Genomic DNA, 18,078 nt, shown 5'->3' on the forward strand with positions numbered 1-18,078 from the left:
CACGATTAAATGGAGTTCGTATTAATATTCCATTTGGGCTAATCACGTTGTTAGTATTCGCAAATGATTAATGTATTCTATTTTCAATGTTATGTAGTTGACATAAGATGCTTTATTCTATTGTAAAACTGATTGACACATTTTCTAGGAAAGTAATAATTGTTCATTTTTAATTGTACAAGCTAATTTGATCTTTATAATCGCTTTGATAAAGGTCTTCTAGAACTTACCTAGAGCCATTAAATTTTCCGACGGAGACGAGTCGGTACAACTGTATTTCGACTCTTTGACCAGCGTCTGGCTGCAAGAAGTAGGAACAGGCGCCAGGACCCTCGATGGAAGGTGACTTGATCTGGCCAAATGTCTTGCCAGATTTGCTTTTGAGTACCCGTGAGTCGATCGTGATGTTACACACTGAAAGAAAATAAGGTTTTAGAAATTGTCTCGTACAAGTATCTATAATCTTTTAGATAATACTATTAGTAATTGTAGTATCTATAATGCACTTCTAACTCCTCTAGTGTTACTTATTATTATCGGACGACCCACCTACTCATTTTCCTCCCTGTCCTATTTCTGTCATAACACATTCTTTCGGAATAACTTATTTTCTTGCAACTAACCAGATCCACAAATTGCGATGACAGTATAGAAATGATTGACAAGGGTCCAATAAACACGTGACACCGCCGAGAAGCCAGTAAGTCGACTTCATCAGATCAATTGCTTCGGTCATCAAACTATGTTTATCGATGTATGTTTATACATAGCCACTAATTTAGATAAAGGGAACTGCACACTGTATAATAGCAACGGTCATTAAATTGACAGATTCAACAATAGAGCACTTTGCTAAACAAACGGATATAATTGCAGTCTATTCCAATATGAAGGCCGTTGTAAATTGAACGAAGCGTTTAACTAAACGCTGTATTGAAACGTAATGTGCTTAGTGACATTTGATGTGTTATAATAATACAGAATATAATGACGAGAACCTCGTTAAAGCTGACAAAGATAAACAAATAAAATAATTTGACTTGGTTCACGAGGTTGTCGACATGTGGAATGTGGATTCGGTTATCATTGTGTCGATAGTCGTGTCGGCCAATGGGTTGATCCCTAAAAGCCTCGACATCCATCTTAGGAGGCTGGCGTTAGGCGGGTGGATCAAGGGCCTGATACAAAAAGTAGTTCTTCTGGAAATGGCACGCATTGTGAAGAGGTTTCTGTCTCTGGAGCCCTAACCATCGATAGCTTGGACCATGCTCCCACTACTGGTCCGCTCCTATTTTTAAATACTGTTGTATTTTGTTTCTTTAACTAGTATTTGAAAATAAGAGGAGTTTACTCCTTTTAGTATGGCAAAAGGTAAACCTTTTGCCATTCTTATGCTTCCATACTTCTCGGCAATAATGTGTTGTCTGGGCTTGTCTAGGCTCATGCAGAAATTAAACAAACAATGAGTTGCGATCTAAAGACATATTGACTGCACTCAATAATATGAAGTTTAATTACCGGATAACTTAACAAAAGAGCATTTTTTCAGAGAACTCGTTCTACAATAACACGAAATCTGGATTTGTCGCCGGTGTTTGGCAAAAGGTACACCTCCTGTTACGTGGGACTAAAATAGCTCAAACGTGGGTGTTCTATAATATATTGCAGAGAAAAGAGAGCGTGATGTTGCTCTTTTTAGATGAGGACGAACTATTTATATAATTTTATATGTCCTTGCTTCAAGCGCCACCGCCACAAAACGCTTTAATAAATGATCTTTATTTTGTTCACGGGATAACAAGATAAATATTATTACGAGAAATATACGTGTAGTAAATTAGTAAACAGTTTTACTTAATCTTTCTTAATCTGGCTGCCTCATTGGATGAGTGGTAGCAAGCACGACTGCCGGGCTAGGGGTCTCGGGTTAGATTCCCGGGTCGGACGAAGTATTGCTGGGTTTTTTTCGGTTTTTCGAAAATTTCTCAGTAGTACCATGGAGTCTGGAAATGTACCGATATGGCAATAGACTCACCACCTATTACATGGGTCTTACAACAAAAAATGGATGTATAAAGTATCAACCGACCAAATAATAGATGGAAACTATAAACCAGATATAAAAATGTTTACTAGCACATGATAACCCCAAATCTTCGACATAGAGACCAACATTTGTTATTACGATCCTGTGTATCGTACCATAAAATTAAAAATATTAATTTTGTATAAGAAAAGGAAATATATCAATGATAACTTGGCTCTCTGCCAGCCGCATAGATAATAATTGAATTTCTTGTAACAAAGATACATCGCTGTAGAGAACGGTAATTTTGTACGGAATAAGGAATGAAACTCGAACAAAAATAAAAGCTAAGTGGATACAGCGTGGAACCCATTAAGACTTTCATATACAACGGTCAATTAACTGAATTTTAACAGCTGTTTTTGGTTCTGCAGAAGTTTCTTAAGAAATGTGCAAATAAGTCTTTATAAAATTATTATTACCTACATACTAACACCAAAGACTATAAAAGAAAATTCGGTTGATAATCAGTCCACAGTTTCGCCTGATTGGCATTTACTTTTTTTTTTAAATAATTTTACTTACTGTTCGCGCAGTACTGTTCCAGCCCGCACTGCGCACAACGCGTCGGCGCGACATCGCCGCAGGGACACGCCCCGTCGCGCACGCAACACGCGCAGTCGTCGCCATCACCGCCGGGGCATGCGCACCCCGACGATGATTGCGTCCACAAGTCCACTTGGCCTATGAACAGAGAATTTTGATCTTCCGATCTTGCCCTGATAGAGCGAAATCGATATAAAGGCGTAGAGAAATAGAGAAAATATCCTGTAACATAGTAACCACTTTACATGTCAATCTACATTACTGTTGATCTTCCATAAGTTTTCGATGTTGCATATTGAGTTTTTCAAAAAAGTGTACATATTTATCTACTAATACTCACTGCTACCGTCAAGGAAAATCGGCGTCCACGCAATCTGCGCGGTGCAAGCGGCGCACGCGGCGAGCAGCAGCAGCGGCAGCGGCGGTCGCATGGTGCAGCGGGCAGTCACCGCACACCTCGCCCCGCCCCCTTCCCGCGCCGCCTTCGCATTGGCCCCCCTCAGACACCGGCACAACACACAAACACTAACGCACTGTCCACACAACACACTATACGCATTTTGCTCACACACTTGTACTGAATTCTTGCTCTCACTACTCTATTCAGGTTTCAATACAAATCTCCGGGATCTTCTCTTTTCCGATTGATTGCCAGGCGGATTGTGGCCGACGTGTTGTCTGCAACAAAATATTATCTTTGTTACGCCTTATTACGCACTGATAGCTGAGAATCAAAGTAATAACGCCAAATTGATCGTTCGTCTTTATGTCTCGTACAGATTTCGTTCATTTGTTACGAGAAACGGAACACGCCTAAAAAGTTATTGGAAGTAATAAGACTAAAGAATGAATAAGTACGTAAGTGGATTGTTTTGTCGGTTGTAACTCAGAGGTTTACGTTCATGTGTGTAATAAAATATAATTACTTCGGCACTTGAACCTTCCAGGGAAGTTTGGGGCGTCAACGCTGTCGTAACGCTTTCATCATGTTGTATGTACTTGGACATTAATTTTGGTATTAGCATATGTAATAACGTTTCGTAGCGTACATACAACTTTCTGTTTGTTTCCCCGAAGCTAAGGTCAGGCGACATGTACTTCACATTTCACAATGAGTGGTACCAATATTCTTGCTCACTAGGGGGTGCTGATGTAGTATGAAGTCCTATTTATCCTAGTTATAGTACTTGTCAAAAAATAACTAGATCCAGTGGTCCATGGTCTAGTGATTTTAGATTAAACACTATCAAACTTTTTATTGGCCAACAGAGCACTTTCTTACAATGTTCGCAATAGCGCTCTGACTCAGGGTCTTCTACTTTTTATCTGGCAGATGATATTAAATACATAAATACGTACCCATCAGTATCAGTATTTCGTCATTTCACTCTCATATTTTTATAATTATAAGGTAATTGGACATAGGGCAATAACAAAATAATGGATAAGTTGTACTGCAGAATAATATAGCAAATACGTTGGCGTACCTACTCGTAATAATATTCTTCTTGTTCGCATACGACAGCTACTGTTTTCTACTATTTTCCGGATATTAGAACCAGATCCCAGATCTCGTGATCTCTTAGTTTCTTATGCATTATTTAGGTAAACATATTGATCTAATCTTTGTACGTTACCATACCATTGAGTATTTTTGATTACTATCCCAATAACACTTTTTCAAAGTTGTCCATTAACGAGTCCAGTATAATCAAAAATAATAACAAGCATCTCCATGTTCATGTTTAATATGTTAATCTATACATATAATAAAATCGTAGAAAAGTGCTGTCTGTACATTGAAAATAAAAATAAAAAAAATAGCAGGGGTTATTGTTATGTCGATGTCGAACCCAAAAATGTAATTAACTTTTTTTTTGTCTGTTTGTCTGTTTGTCTGTTTGTCTGTTTGTCTGTTTGTCTGTTCGTCTGTGCGCGCTAATCTCAGAAACGGCTGATCCGAGTTGGATGCGGTTTTCACGAATATATTGTGGGATGCTTAAATTTACATTTAGTGTTTGTTTTATGTCAATCGGTTCATAAATAAAAAAGTTATGTCAAATTAAAGAATCACGTCGAACATTCTATGCTTATACCATTAATCTCCGAAACTATTTGACGGATTTGGTTGAAATTTGGTACAGATATAGTTTAGAACCTTAGAAAGGACATAGATATATTTTTATTTCAAAAATCAAAAAATAAAAATAAGAAATAAATTATTTATAAATAATTCTATGTCGATCGTTACACGACTTCGGTTCATGTTATTGTTTTAATTTATCGAAAAAAGTAAATAAATAGTAAAAAGGTATGAAAAAGATAATATCAATATAATAAAACATTTAGTACAAAGAAAATGCTCTAACGGAGTATAGATAATTCTATGTCGATCGTTACACGACTTCGGTTCATGTTATTGTTTTAATTCATCGAAAAAAAGTAAATAAATAGTAAAAAGGTATGAAAAAAATAATATCAATATAATTAAACTTTTAGTACAAAGAAAATGCCCGAACGGAGTATAGATCAATAATCCGAGTTGTCTTTGGCGTTGGGATCGAAATAGATCGCGCTATGGTTTCGTTACACTCATTTGGTTGGGTATGGGCCGAGCGCTTCGGTACTGTCGTGGAAAATCAAAAATATTATAATAAAATCTGTAGAAGGTTCAATTCTGTACATTGAAAATATTGAAAGAATAAATAGCAAGGGGTGTTACTGGATCGATACCAAACCTAAATATGTGATTAAATTTTTTTTGTCTGTCTGTCTGTCTGTATGTTCAGGCATCACATGAAAACTAACGGTTCGATTTCGATGAAACTTGGTATAATTATATCTTACTATCCTGAGCATAAAATGGGATACTCTTTATCCTGGAAAAATACGTAGAAAAAAATCCTTATTTTTCAGTTTTATTCTACAGAACGCGAGCTCAACAGCAGTAGCTCAATAGAGGGATCTCCTTAATTATTATAGGCCTCGCCGTATTTGGGTCCAACAGATATTTATAAGATGTCATTGTCAGAGTTACTCAAAATGGAGAAATAAAACTTCCACGCGAAGACCGACATCCGCGCGGACGGAGTCGCGGGCGGAAGCTAGTACTGTATAAAACTGGAGGGTGATTCGTGAAAAATAATTGGTGACTCGTTTGTAATATTACGAAGAACTTCTCAGTAACGTTTTCATGAAATAAAACAATAATTTAACATAAAAACTTTACTAACAAATATAGCCGCCAAATTGTTTGGGCATAATGTAACAACCGAACACCAATAATTTACAAACAGTAACAAATATAATTGTTTTATTGGAAACTCATGTGCAATAGTAACAGCAGGTAGGTGAGTCGACAGCCCGAGCGAACACACAGTCTGTGTAACATGTCTGGCAAGGCCCAAAAGCTGTGCAACCAGAACCAGGTGATTCCTTTGGAGGTTTCTTCCTCTCGAAGTGGTAGCAACAGTTCCCCTGTTTAAAAAAATAAAAATAAACTTAAAATAACAAAACAATAAACAAAATGGAACGCCAATATCAAGAATTCATCCCGAATTAACAAATAAAATTCAAATTTAATTTAAAAATCCCTACGAAGGACGGCAATCTTCTTATTTGCATAAGCAGATAAGTTTGTGAACTGGAATCCCGTAAATTAATTAACTTTGCAGGTAAAAAAGCACGAATTGTAAGTCCAAATTCCTATCCAGAAAGTTTCCGTGTTTCGGATAATAACTACGCTTTCTGTTAATTACTGGGCTTAGACGAGGACTGCTAAAAGTTTAAATTCAGTTAGAGATCTGTTAACTTTCTTTCGTGTTAAAGGATGCCAAATGGCCCAGGTGATGGTGTGTACAATTCGTTGAATATTCAATTGTGAGAGCGTAGTCAAATTTGCGGATCGCTGCGGACCGCTGCGGACCGCTGCGGATTAGTGAACCATCACGTTAAGAGATTAAACTTTAATTAAACTGTCAAGTATGTCAAACAATAAAATGTTTAACTAGACAGGACCGAGTCAGCGGTTGTTTCGCGTAGCGAGCCGCCGGCCTAATTCTGCGAGCCTTCGGATTACAGGTCCAATCACGAAGAGTCGTATCTTGAGCCCCAGTCGAAAATAAATCCCCATCTGAACCCATGTCGCGTTCACCGAATAAACATTGTGGTCCACGAGAAGGCACGATCGATGTCAAAAACACACCAAACAGTCGTAGCTCCAAATAACGTCTAATCTCACGTAAATTGCTCGTAAATAGTGGAGCAATTTGATTAAAATTCCAATTCTAAGGATAATTTGATTCTTACACTCATTTTGAAGTTGACAAATTCAGTAATTTGGTTAAGAGACAACTGACTAAACTGGGACCTAAGAATTTCCTTCAACTTTGTTGTTTCGGTTGTAAGTATATTCGAAACGTAGGTAGCCGCAATGTCTATCTAAACCATGTCTATCTACGTTACGTTTACGTTTGATGTTTGACGTCACCCGTTTCGGTATAATCGAGGTCATTGTTTATTGCACGTAGGTAGTTGGGGCACATGAGATCGTAATAATTATGTGATATACATACGTTGTCGGACTCTTTTAAATAGCATTTACATTCTTTTTTTACGTAGATAAAAAAAGTATTTGGGCCCTCAATATAAGAGCAAGTTACTTATAAATAGTTTGGGAATTTCAAACAAATGTTACGTACATTTGTAACATTGGCACCGAAGATGATAGGTAAACTTCTCCAGTTTTTAAAACGAATACCTATCAAGGTAGTTTCGTAAAAGCAATTCATAATACATTTAGCTTAGTGCAGCGTAATTATCACACTGGGACAAATTAATTCATCAGACACTTTTCCGATGTCGTATTAAAAGTATTCTAATCTCATTTTACGGTTGTGGTCTACGTCGGATTCATTTTTCTAGCACTGACTGGGTTTGTAATGAAATTGAATTTCTCCTCGGCGTCACCGACGGCGTTTATTCGGCTTTTTGCTTTGGCTTCAGCTTCTAAAAGGATATTGCGTGGGAATCAATTCAGGTGGCGGTTTTCCATCCTCCTACTGAATATTAATTTTTCATAAAATATCGCCAAGTTCAATTGGAATCAACCAAAGTTATTTGTTGGGAAAGTTTTTATAAACCCAAGATTTAATATTCTCCCACAGAATAATTTAAGCACTTATGCATAACCGATAAGCCAAAGATCGGATAGCTTATTTGCAAATATTTAAGTGATACCTAAGTATAAGTTCATTGAATATTAATATACCCGTTCATCTTCAGAATGGAACCGTCGTATTTCGTTGTAAGGGTCCGCTGCATAGGAAGAAACCACAAACGGTTTCCGTCTTGGGCGCGCCCCGCAGGCTACTTCACACGCACGTCGCATCAGCAACGTAGGTTGATTCGTCTGAAACAATGCAAAAAAAACATTAATAAATTAACTGGTTATTTATAAAATTCATAAAAAGAAATCTCCAACAACATGACCGCACCAAGAATACGAAGAAAGCCGCTTACGTGAGATAGTGCCATTTATTATTCTGTTCTTATGTAATGTCTACAATTTGTCATAGAACTCAGTTCTGCATTCCTTGGTTTTTATAGTGTCGGTTAAGCTTCAAACATGGCGGCAAAATAATGTTATTCGTCTAATATATCTTCAAGAGAAACTTCTATAGGAGCCTTCTTCAGGTAAACACAGCCGAGCGGGCTTTTTGAACAAGTTGGTACTTTGACGGGATCGGCCACTTTGACGGGGTCCACGCGCACGTCACAAACGACGGACACGTCCCGGGGACACCGTACAAGGAAATTCGCAGTGCCAAGCATTTTCGAGTGCTCTTGGTCTTGCATTCCATTGCGCTTGAATGCAGATACGGGTAGCCTTCTCACCTGCAACGGACCAGACAGACGCAAGTTAGTTGCGCCCTATTCAGGCATTGCGAATTTCCCTGTAGGTTCGCAAAAGTATAGAAACATGGTTAAAACTGGTGATACCAACAAAGCGTTAAATGAGCCTACTTTAAGTCTAAATATTTATTACGTTAACAGCAAACAAATACGGGGCTACACTATTAATTACTTTACGCACCCGAGAAGAGTCTTTATTACTTAACGGCGGCACATTTCTTCGCTCGTCTAACAGGAATGGCGATAGGGTAGTCACTGCAAATCGCATTATGCCAACACTTGCGAATGTATGAAACACTGCCGCATTCATTGTATTTGTGATCTTGAATTCCGTTCCGTTTTAGTGCAGATGAAGGTAGAGGACACACCTGCCAGGGGCGTTTTGTTTTTTCTTATTTGGTTTTTCTTTTGGAAAGGTTTATTTTTGATATTTTATATACTACAAAATTTAATGGACGACCATATAGGGCGGCTTTCGTTAAGTATTTTTTTACTTATTCGTAGAGTATTTTTCACTTTTTTTCCTTCCTCTTTTTAACAGGAAACACTTCCTGAGTGACTTTCGGGAACACTTTAGTCATTGGCTCCACGGAGGTGTGGACGCAACACACTCCGTGAGGTCCTTCTGCTGTACATAAGTAGCGGATTGCACCGCGGTACCCATGGATTTGGTCCTGGATTCCGTTTCGACGGTATGCTGACATGGGGAGTCTACCATAACGTGTCGGAACATACCGTTCCTGAAACTAACAACAAAACAATGGAACCACGAAAACATTTACAAAGACACGCCCGCCACGGCAATGTGATAAGTCCACTGAATTGTTCAAGCAGGTGGCTTAAGACAAATAATTGTATTACTTTTATGCCCAAACTTTGATTGTAGAAAGTATGATAGTATACCTAATTGGGTACCATTTTCTATATTATCGTCCATTCTTAATCTAGTTATATAGGTATATAAGATTTTATTGTGAAGTTTGAGATGAGTACTAATTTATTGTACATTATCTACCAATGGGATGTTTATAATGATACTTTAAATTAATATAAATAAAGTATTAAATAAAATGAAATAAAGGTACTACTAAAAACATAGTTAACAAACAAACGTACTAAATGAAGAGCAAAGTTAAAAAACTTACAATTCTTCCGTCTTCATATCTGTAGCAAGGCATAATGTACTTGGTTTTAACTGGTTTGGGAGGCGGTGGTCGGGCACAGCAAGAACTACAAACTTGTTGTTGTGGTGGCGGTGGAGCACCACCATGGCTACAAGAGTCGTGGCGCGGAGGTGTGGATCGTGGACGGCAGCAAACTGTCTGCGGAGGGCAACAAACTGTCTGCGGGGGGAGTGGGCAACAATCTCTCTTGGGAACCTCCTTCGCCGCACAGCAGTAGTATTCTCTCTTCGGCGGCGGCGGCTCCTTTGTACAGCAGTAGTAAACTGGCTTCTGGCATCGCGGCAGACATGGCACGCATGCTGGTTCCTCATGACAATATTTCGTGGTACAGGGTGGAGCTACCAGCATCGGAGTTACAGCGTACTCTTCACAATTAGGCTGGTAACAACACTCCATGTTTTTTATATTTTCTATTTCGTATATTCTGTTTTCTTCTTGTTAATTTAGTTTTGTCTAATTTTATTATATTTTACTGAAATTTAAATTATGCCCAAAACTGGTGAAGTAAGTTGGTATTTTTTCACTGTCAAATTTTAAATGAATTCTTTTTTATTTTTCATAGTGTACAGTAGCTGCCACTTACAAGTCTTTAAATCAAACTTGATTTAAACCTTTTTGTTTATAAATTATTGCGAGTCAAAGGACGTTGCGAGTTGTTTAGAAAAAGATAGAAAATTACTTGGTATAGATTGGGTAGATCTCATCAATTGGGCTGGCGAAAAATACTTGCAGTTTGCAGACAGACGTTTCTGTCTCGTTTATTCGAGTTAGGAACGTAAACATTGGCACCAGAACGATTCCATAAAATAATCAGCCCAAACACAATGTGATTTGCCACAAAGTCCACAAGTGTCTCCGGTTTACGTCATTTGCTTGGCACGGCGTCCTATTGCTAGTGGCAACGCTGGGGGCAAAACTCTAAGCAAAGCTTTTGCAACACATTTGCAAACATTCAGGCGCCGCCTCCTTGTCGCCGTCGATTCGAAAATGCAATTTTCCCAATGCAAATCGAAAGCTCCAGACAGATTTAATGCCTTTTACTTGCCGATTCCGCACATCATTTCCGAAGAGAATTTCTGATGGGCAAGTCTACATCCGTCAATATTGGAATAGCCCAATAAAGCCTTCTCTCTCTAAGAAAATGTTTACTAACTGCGAATTTATAAAATGTGCCATTTGAATCAATGGACTGAAATTGATTTACCGTTTCAATAGATTTCCCTTTGGTTTTTCAATCTCTATGTTCATCTTTGGTTTCAGTGCGAACGCAAAACGCAGTTTAGAAGATTAACAGCACTGAGTTAAGTTTATTAAAGCGTTCGAGGAGCATTTCGAGAGAATTGGATGAAGCGTAAAGTGTTCAGCGATATTTGTTGACTTTTTAAACTGCTCCAGAGTAGAATGTGTTTACACGTTACATTTATGAAAATGCATTCGCGATGCGTTTTGTGTGTATTGCTGGAGTCTGGCTTGCAAACATTTTACTTGGCGGCATACGACGGTGAACTCTCGACGAGCTCGGAATACACTTTTCCAACACTTAAAGTATCCAATAGGATATGTGTTTACATTTTCAAAAACCAATTTTATTATTCTCCTTGGTATTCTTCTATTTAAGGGAATGATTTTACCGATTAAAAGATTTGTTTGTGTTTAAGACGTTCATATTATTATAGTTGAGCATGATCTTGTGACCTTATCAGCGCCATATATCAATTACTCGTACAGGTATATCACATTCGGTTTTTCTTACATATGTAATTACATGCGTAAGTATATACGTTCATATATGAACATGTTTTCTACTATACACATAACGATGAGAGGGTGGACCTTTCACCACATACAGTTGATATATAACAACCACTTCAATGCCAACTTCACTAGATAAGATCATGACACGTCTACTAGTCACGATTCCTTCCTGAAAATGAAGATTATTTCCAATCGACTTGTTCCTTTCACTCTGTCCTTTGAAGTGAACTCGATAGCGATTCCCGCGTACGTACCTATTGTATGATATTTCCACTTTATAACCTCCCGATAGCCCACATTCGTGAGCGTCGTAAATGTGAGCACTAGTGACGCTTTGCTTGAAACCAAAACAAAAGCTTTATACATCCTGTTACTCTAGTATTTATTATTTTATTTTACATGCTACAAAGGGAAGAAGGCTCAGTAAAACCGAAAGTATATCACAAATCACAATAAAGGGACACCTTTGACAAATGCGAAATATGTTTGTATAAACGCCTATTTACCATTATTTGCACAAAGGGAACATCACTTGAAAGAGTTCGGTACGAGTGGCGGGTGCCGTGTAAGAATGTATTTATTTATTTATTTATGATGCTACTTTTGTCAATGGAGGCTCGGGTTCATTTGGGTGATTTATGACCCTTCCAACAAAGAGGGTTTATACCATACTTATTTATCGAAACGTAATAAATTCCTTCTTCTGTATGGGATATAAAAGTATTGAAAGTGAGGATTTATGTCTCGATATAAAGTATATGAATAATACCAAGTATTTGTATGTGTGTGTGTGACGTTAGATGTGGGTGCTTGAGCATTGAAATTGATACAGACAGAGAAGAATCACCTGCTTATTGATTACTAAGAGTTATTTATAGAACATGACGTGTCAGTACATTATAGCCGTTGGTGATAACATGAAAGTATTTTGGCAAATTAATGATTTGGAGCAACATAATTTTGTGATAATTTTAATTCTACATAGAGAAAATTTTCACTACAATATTATGTTGTTTCCATTAAACTTTACATTTTACTCTTTTAATTTGTAATTGTATTAATTACAAGCATTATTTGTTCCGCCCAAACGTTTGGCATTCCTAACACGTAGCGGAATCCTCCCTGAATATAAACCAAACTATTTACGCTTTTATGTTTACAAATTCGTTGAGACAAGTACAATATTTACTCTGTATATTTGTACTGGAAATAATAACGTTAAAGAAATAATAGGCTATCGTGTTGTTATCTTTTTAATTTGTGTTTGGACTAATTAAGGCATCATCATCTTATAGTTAAGAAAAAACCTATTAGTCATTAAAGAAGTGCTCTTACTGAATTTTCTTATTCCTTAAGTTACATATCTTACTTTTTCGTATCCCTTTATAAGATCCCCTTTTCTTTCATAACATCCCCTGCCGTAATTGATTCATCTTTTCTGTGGTTGTCATATTCCCCTCCATCCATACGCTCTGAATTCATCACTCTTGTCCTTTCCATGTATTATTTTTTATGCGGTTTTAGTAAGGATTAGGCCTAATACGAAACACAGAGCACTATCCCAGAGACCAAACCATTTCAGAGAAATTTCCAATCCGTAAACTCAATAAATACTTTATGTAAGCACTCCATTATAATAAACAACACATTTCCAAGAATTTTGCGGAACAAAACTGGCTTGGATACATCCCTCGCTAGAATACACAACAGTAAATACTCGTTGTTTTTGCTTATTCTGTTTACAATAATAATATCAACCAGTATCCCGCTTACAACGTTTTCACATGAATATTTCTGTCAGAGACACAAAGTTGGCGAAGGCACACAGCCACAAAAACATCGCAATAAAGGGAGACTAGTAAACGAACGTCGATGTAACGGCCGTATTTATAGACGCAAATACTATGTACACATCAAAGGAGAATTCAATCCTTACGCTCAATAGGAAGGAAGCTGTACTAGTTTACGATCATGCGACATCAAAAACATGGAAGGAATCACGGAATGGTATGGGCTGGAAAACGATACAGTATTGTAACTACGTCATTTGTCTATACAGCCGAGATTTAGTGTTCGCGTCCATTTTGTTACACGTCCGTTCCACAATGACGCGGAAGGATCGCGGTCGACTCGTAATAACCTGAGACTTTTATACACGGCTTCGTTCACCGCGCAGATATAACGAACTATTCAAAAGGAAATGACACCTCGGATTTTATGAAAGCGCTATATTTCTCTGCTGAGTTGATGCGACGCGGTCTAACCCTACACTTTAAGCACAATCTTCATATTGAAAAGGAAAATATTATACTTTCTGAAACAAGTTGAAATGTCGAGATCCCCATCACGTAATAATTGGTTTGCCCTAATACGAGATTGGGGTCGAATAAAAAATCTAATATAGGTAAATGTAAAGGATATTTTCATTACGATTCCGCCGACCGAAACAGCTAAAATGGACCGCATTTAAATTTTGATAGGGTCCCCCGTATCTGTGCATCAATAGGGAGGGCTGACAGAGAGCGCCCTCGGTTACATTAAGAGCCTTTTGTCATTGTTATACGACATTTAATCGAGTGACTTTTATCCCTCTTAATTACAGTTTTATTAATTTTAAAGAACATTTCATTGTTTTGAAATTGAAATAAATGTATTTTATTAAATTGCAAAGTACTTTAATAGCGTCTCATCAAAAATGGATTTAGAACAACAAATTAGTTTCATACAAATATCGTACAAGTATTAATTCCATTTTATACCTATATAGAAATACTTATTTCGTGGAAAGTTCTAAAGAGTCTAAAATTAAATTCTTATCCATTCAGATAAAATTAGGATATCAAGAAAGAGAATTCAAGAAAATGAAAATCCGGTGAAGAAATCAGATTTAGATTATGGAATCCTTCCATTCCGACAAGACTTTGAGGTTTTCTTATTAGGTAATTACTAAAATCTTATCTATAAGATTTAATCGGTTACGAGTAGCACGAGATCTTAATCTTAGGTTCTTTTAGAGTTAGGGAAATTTCATCTCGGGAAAAGTATTTGTAATATTTTTTTATTTAAGTATAATTTTTAGAACAGACTTTTCCAGCGACTTTTCCATCACTAACCATGCATAAATCTATAAATATACCAAACTATATAAATATAGTAGAAAAATATTGCTACAAGAATTGTTTTATCGTGTAAACAACGGTCGCCGTCGGCTAAGACAAATACCAAAACAAAGTATTGTAAGCAATCAGTTTACCCGACACTGGCCCGATGTTGCTTGCTTGTTGTTCTAACCTCACGTAACAATTAACTGCCAATTCATGTTAAACAACTATTGTTTGTCTTAAACACTGATTAGTTAAATATCTAACTAATCAATATTTTCCAAATAAATAAACTTTTGTTTTGAGGTATCGTAGAATAGGTACTGGCACTGTAGCCTTAGTACGAGTTTGCTTGACGTTGAACGAAAATGGAAAATGCCGGTGCGAAAAATCCAACCAATCAGAGCGCCGAACGCGCTCTCGTTTCGTTTTCGTTCAACATAAAGCAAACTCATACTAAGGATACTTATATAGATATATAGATAGTTAATAAAATAAATAATGCAAATACTCTAAAAGTTTGATTAATTTTCCGAACGCTAGATGGCTATACTAAACTTTTTGTTATGTTTGTGCTACATTATTAGTACCGTACCGAAACTTGTATCACATTGACTCTTCATTATAATCATTATCTATTAATCCTATACCGATTTATTTCCCCATAAAACAGGTAAACAAACTTGGTATTAAAAACACTCCTATACTCAAAATATCTATGAAACTGACATTTGGAGCTCCTGCAAAATGTCATAGTAGAGGTCGGAAGCGAACACAACAATATAGTAGTCAGGTCAGAATAACATTCACATCGGAATGCCAAAGGGTGGTGTCAATAGAATCAACTATACACGTCTATGGAAGGAGCGAGGTATTGAGAAGTGTAGCTTCCCTGTCCATTGTTAGAGGCATGTGTACAAGTGATTTAATTGGTTTGCAAGGATTTGTACACGTTGAATGTTTGCCCTATTGACTCTGACTGGCTGAGGATTGCTCAGCCCCACTGCAAATTTAATACTAAATATAATAGCTTCCGGAGCTGCGGACTACCTAGCGGGTTTACCGGGGCTCCGGCTCGAAAATTAGGAGTAGGAACGGGGTGGTTTTTAGTCAGTAAGAGTCTAACACTCCCTCTCGCCTCGTCTAAGGCGGGAGAAGTCATCGGATGATTTCCCATAGACATAGACATGATCTGACACAACATTGCAGTCATATAAACTGTAACACCCTTTTCCGTATGTATCCTTTGTGATAAGGGACAAATTCGTCTTTAACTTTATTTAATTTTGTTACTATATTAAATGACCGTATTCTGAAAATGATAAAATGGACAGAACCCTTAAACAGAAGGGCGGACGGAAAGGATACAGTTGGGCCTTAGTGACAAACTTCCGACTCCAAAGAGAGGCACCTTTTGTATATGAAACGTACGCCATAGATACACGACTATATCATAGTAACTTTTTAACATTTTTGAAATGTGTCTATGAAATTAAAGTAAATGCATACTTTCAATATTTATTAGGAATTCTTAGCCTGTGTTATGTGAGTGGACTGTTTGCGCACGTAAATGAGGAGCACAGAGTCATATTTTGATGTCCAAGTCGATCAGTGTGTCGGATAATGATATCATCATCATCAGGAATAACATTCCTTTTAGATGAAATTGGTTAGTGTAAAATGCGCACCATATATTGTGGAACATTACATATTATACTACTTACTGGACACTATACTTATACATACAATACTCACTGACTTAGTAATGGCTTAGTCTTCAACCCCAAACTAAATGAACCTTAAATAAATAGAAATAAGTCTAATCGTCTTCATAGAATTAACAAAAACAATGTTTTTATTTATGTGCCAGCTAACCCTCGAATGCCAGAAGAACCCGAACGAGGAAGATTTATGCTTTCCACAGAAAAAGGGTTTCTTTTCATGGTGATTGTTTTTTTTTTTTTACTGCCCGCGTTCCCGCTAATTGCGATTCGGTTTTGTTCTAAAGTTGTGCGCGAAAATAGTTGCGGAAATAGCGGATGGATATAAATAAATGTCTTTTTTTTCGTAAACGTTTTGCGGTTTAAGTAGCGTCTGTTAGAGTTTTAATGCTTGTTTAAAAGAATTAAAGATGTGATTAAAACTAAACTAGGTATACGTCGAGGCGTTTTACTTTGTTTAATATTTTTGTGTTTTGTGATTTGTTGATTTAGTCTAATTGCTATAATCCGGCAATATTTACAAATAACTAGATATGAGTCACTAACAATCTTGATGACTGTGGTGTTACTTAATTCACTATACCTACGTGACACCGACATCATCATCATCACCATCATCATCTTCATCAGCCGAAAGACGTCTACATTACACCGACGTAAATCTTAAAATTATAAAATAAAACTATTTAAGCCCGTGCACTAACTCAAGAGCTCACAAAACATTTTGACGCGACATCCAAACGTCGTCGCCGTGAGCAAGGCGCCCCGAACTCTCTGAAACTTCGCGAACGTAAATCTACAAGAAGTTTGTGAAGTTTTATGAAAGTACCGCCCTCGTAATTGTTACTAGGACTGCATTGCCGTGTACATCAAATTGCCATATAATTTTATAGTCGTTTACGGCAATGTGTGTGCCAACTTCGTTATTTCATAATGGATAAGGACGCGGCGCTTCTCTAGTTTTATCAATTTGTTTCATGGCTGTATTACTGAAGGATTTGAAAATAAACACGAATTTCACTATTTTATCGTCTTATGCATCAACTGTGTCGTGGTACAATGGATATGAATATAGACAGATATCTTCATTTTAGGACTAAAGTAAGATTAAGCTACTACTTCATTTTAGAACTCAAATAACGTTTCAGCTTCTCCGTATTTTCATCCAACCATAGTTATGGTTAGGAATAGTCCTACAAATTATTAATCAGTCATAAATACCTATATTACATAGAGAGATACATCGATTTGCCTACAAATAGACCGCTCTATTACTTTGTATAGGTAGCCATTGTGCGAGGCGACTAAAGGATTAATCAATCAAGGGCCGGCATCGGCCTATGTCCTACATAATTATATTATGGTCACCAACCCGAGTAACGTGCGAGCTGAATTTCTTGTTCACAGTGGCCATGTTATAAGTATTTGTTTTGTTTTCATTCATACAATAATATCTAAATGTTTTGTAATAAAATAATAATATACCTGCTTAATTACAATGCAACCTAAAATATATCACACAACTAATGTAGTAATGGTAAGTTGGTAAACGAGCAGACGGATCACCTAATGGTAAGCAATCGCCACCGCCCATGGACACCTGAAACACCAGAAGCGTTACAAGTGCATTGCCGGCCTTTTGGGGGTTAGGAATTTAAGGGTCGTTGGAGAATCGGGGATTGGGAAGGGGAGTAATTGGAAATTGGGAGTAAATGCGAAATATATATTATTTTGGTGAAATAAAGTTTCTGAAATGTAAATATTAATTAAGT

The 18,078-nt window shown here is 37.1% G+C and overlaps 1 protein-coding gene across 6 annotated transcripts in view; it reads right to left on the minus strand.

The window, feature by feature from the left end:
• LOC118275842 (uncharacterized) overlaps positions 1–18,078 on the minus strand; it is a 58,060-nt gene that overhangs the window by 30,224 nt on the left and 9,758 nt on the right. Inside the window, exons 1-7 of one of the 6 annotated variants that reach the window (XM_035593940.2) lie at positions 9,691–9,839; positions 8,727–8,913; positions 8,153–8,527; positions 7,902–8,042; positions 2,973–3,310; positions 2,612–2,770; positions 231–414 (exon numbers count right to left, since the gene is read on the minus strand). In XM_035593940.2, coding sequence (XP_035449833.1) covers positions 231–414; positions 2,612–2,770; positions 2,973–3,063 — 434 coding nt within the window. In that variant the 5' untranslated portion in view covers positions 3,064–3,310; positions 7,902–8,042; positions 8,153–8,527; positions 8,727–8,913; positions 9,691–9,839. Of the gene's footprint in view, positions 1–230; positions 415–2,611; positions 2,771–2,972; positions 3,311–7,901; positions 8,043–8,127; positions 8,528–8,726; positions 8,914–9,690; positions 9,843–18,078 lie in introns of those variants that run through there. The other 5 variants (XM_035593948.2, XM_035593957.2, XM_035593974.2 and 2 more) reach the window with 5 other exon arrangements.

This window comes from Spodoptera frugiperda, chromosome 15 (genome assembly GCF_023101765.2).
Source record: "Spodoptera frugiperda isolate SF20-4 chromosome 15, AGI-APGP_CSIRO_Sfru_2.0, whole genome shotgun sequence".
Lineage (NCBI taxonomy): Eukaryota > Metazoa > Arthropoda > Insecta > Lepidoptera > Noctuidae > Spodoptera > Spodoptera frugiperda.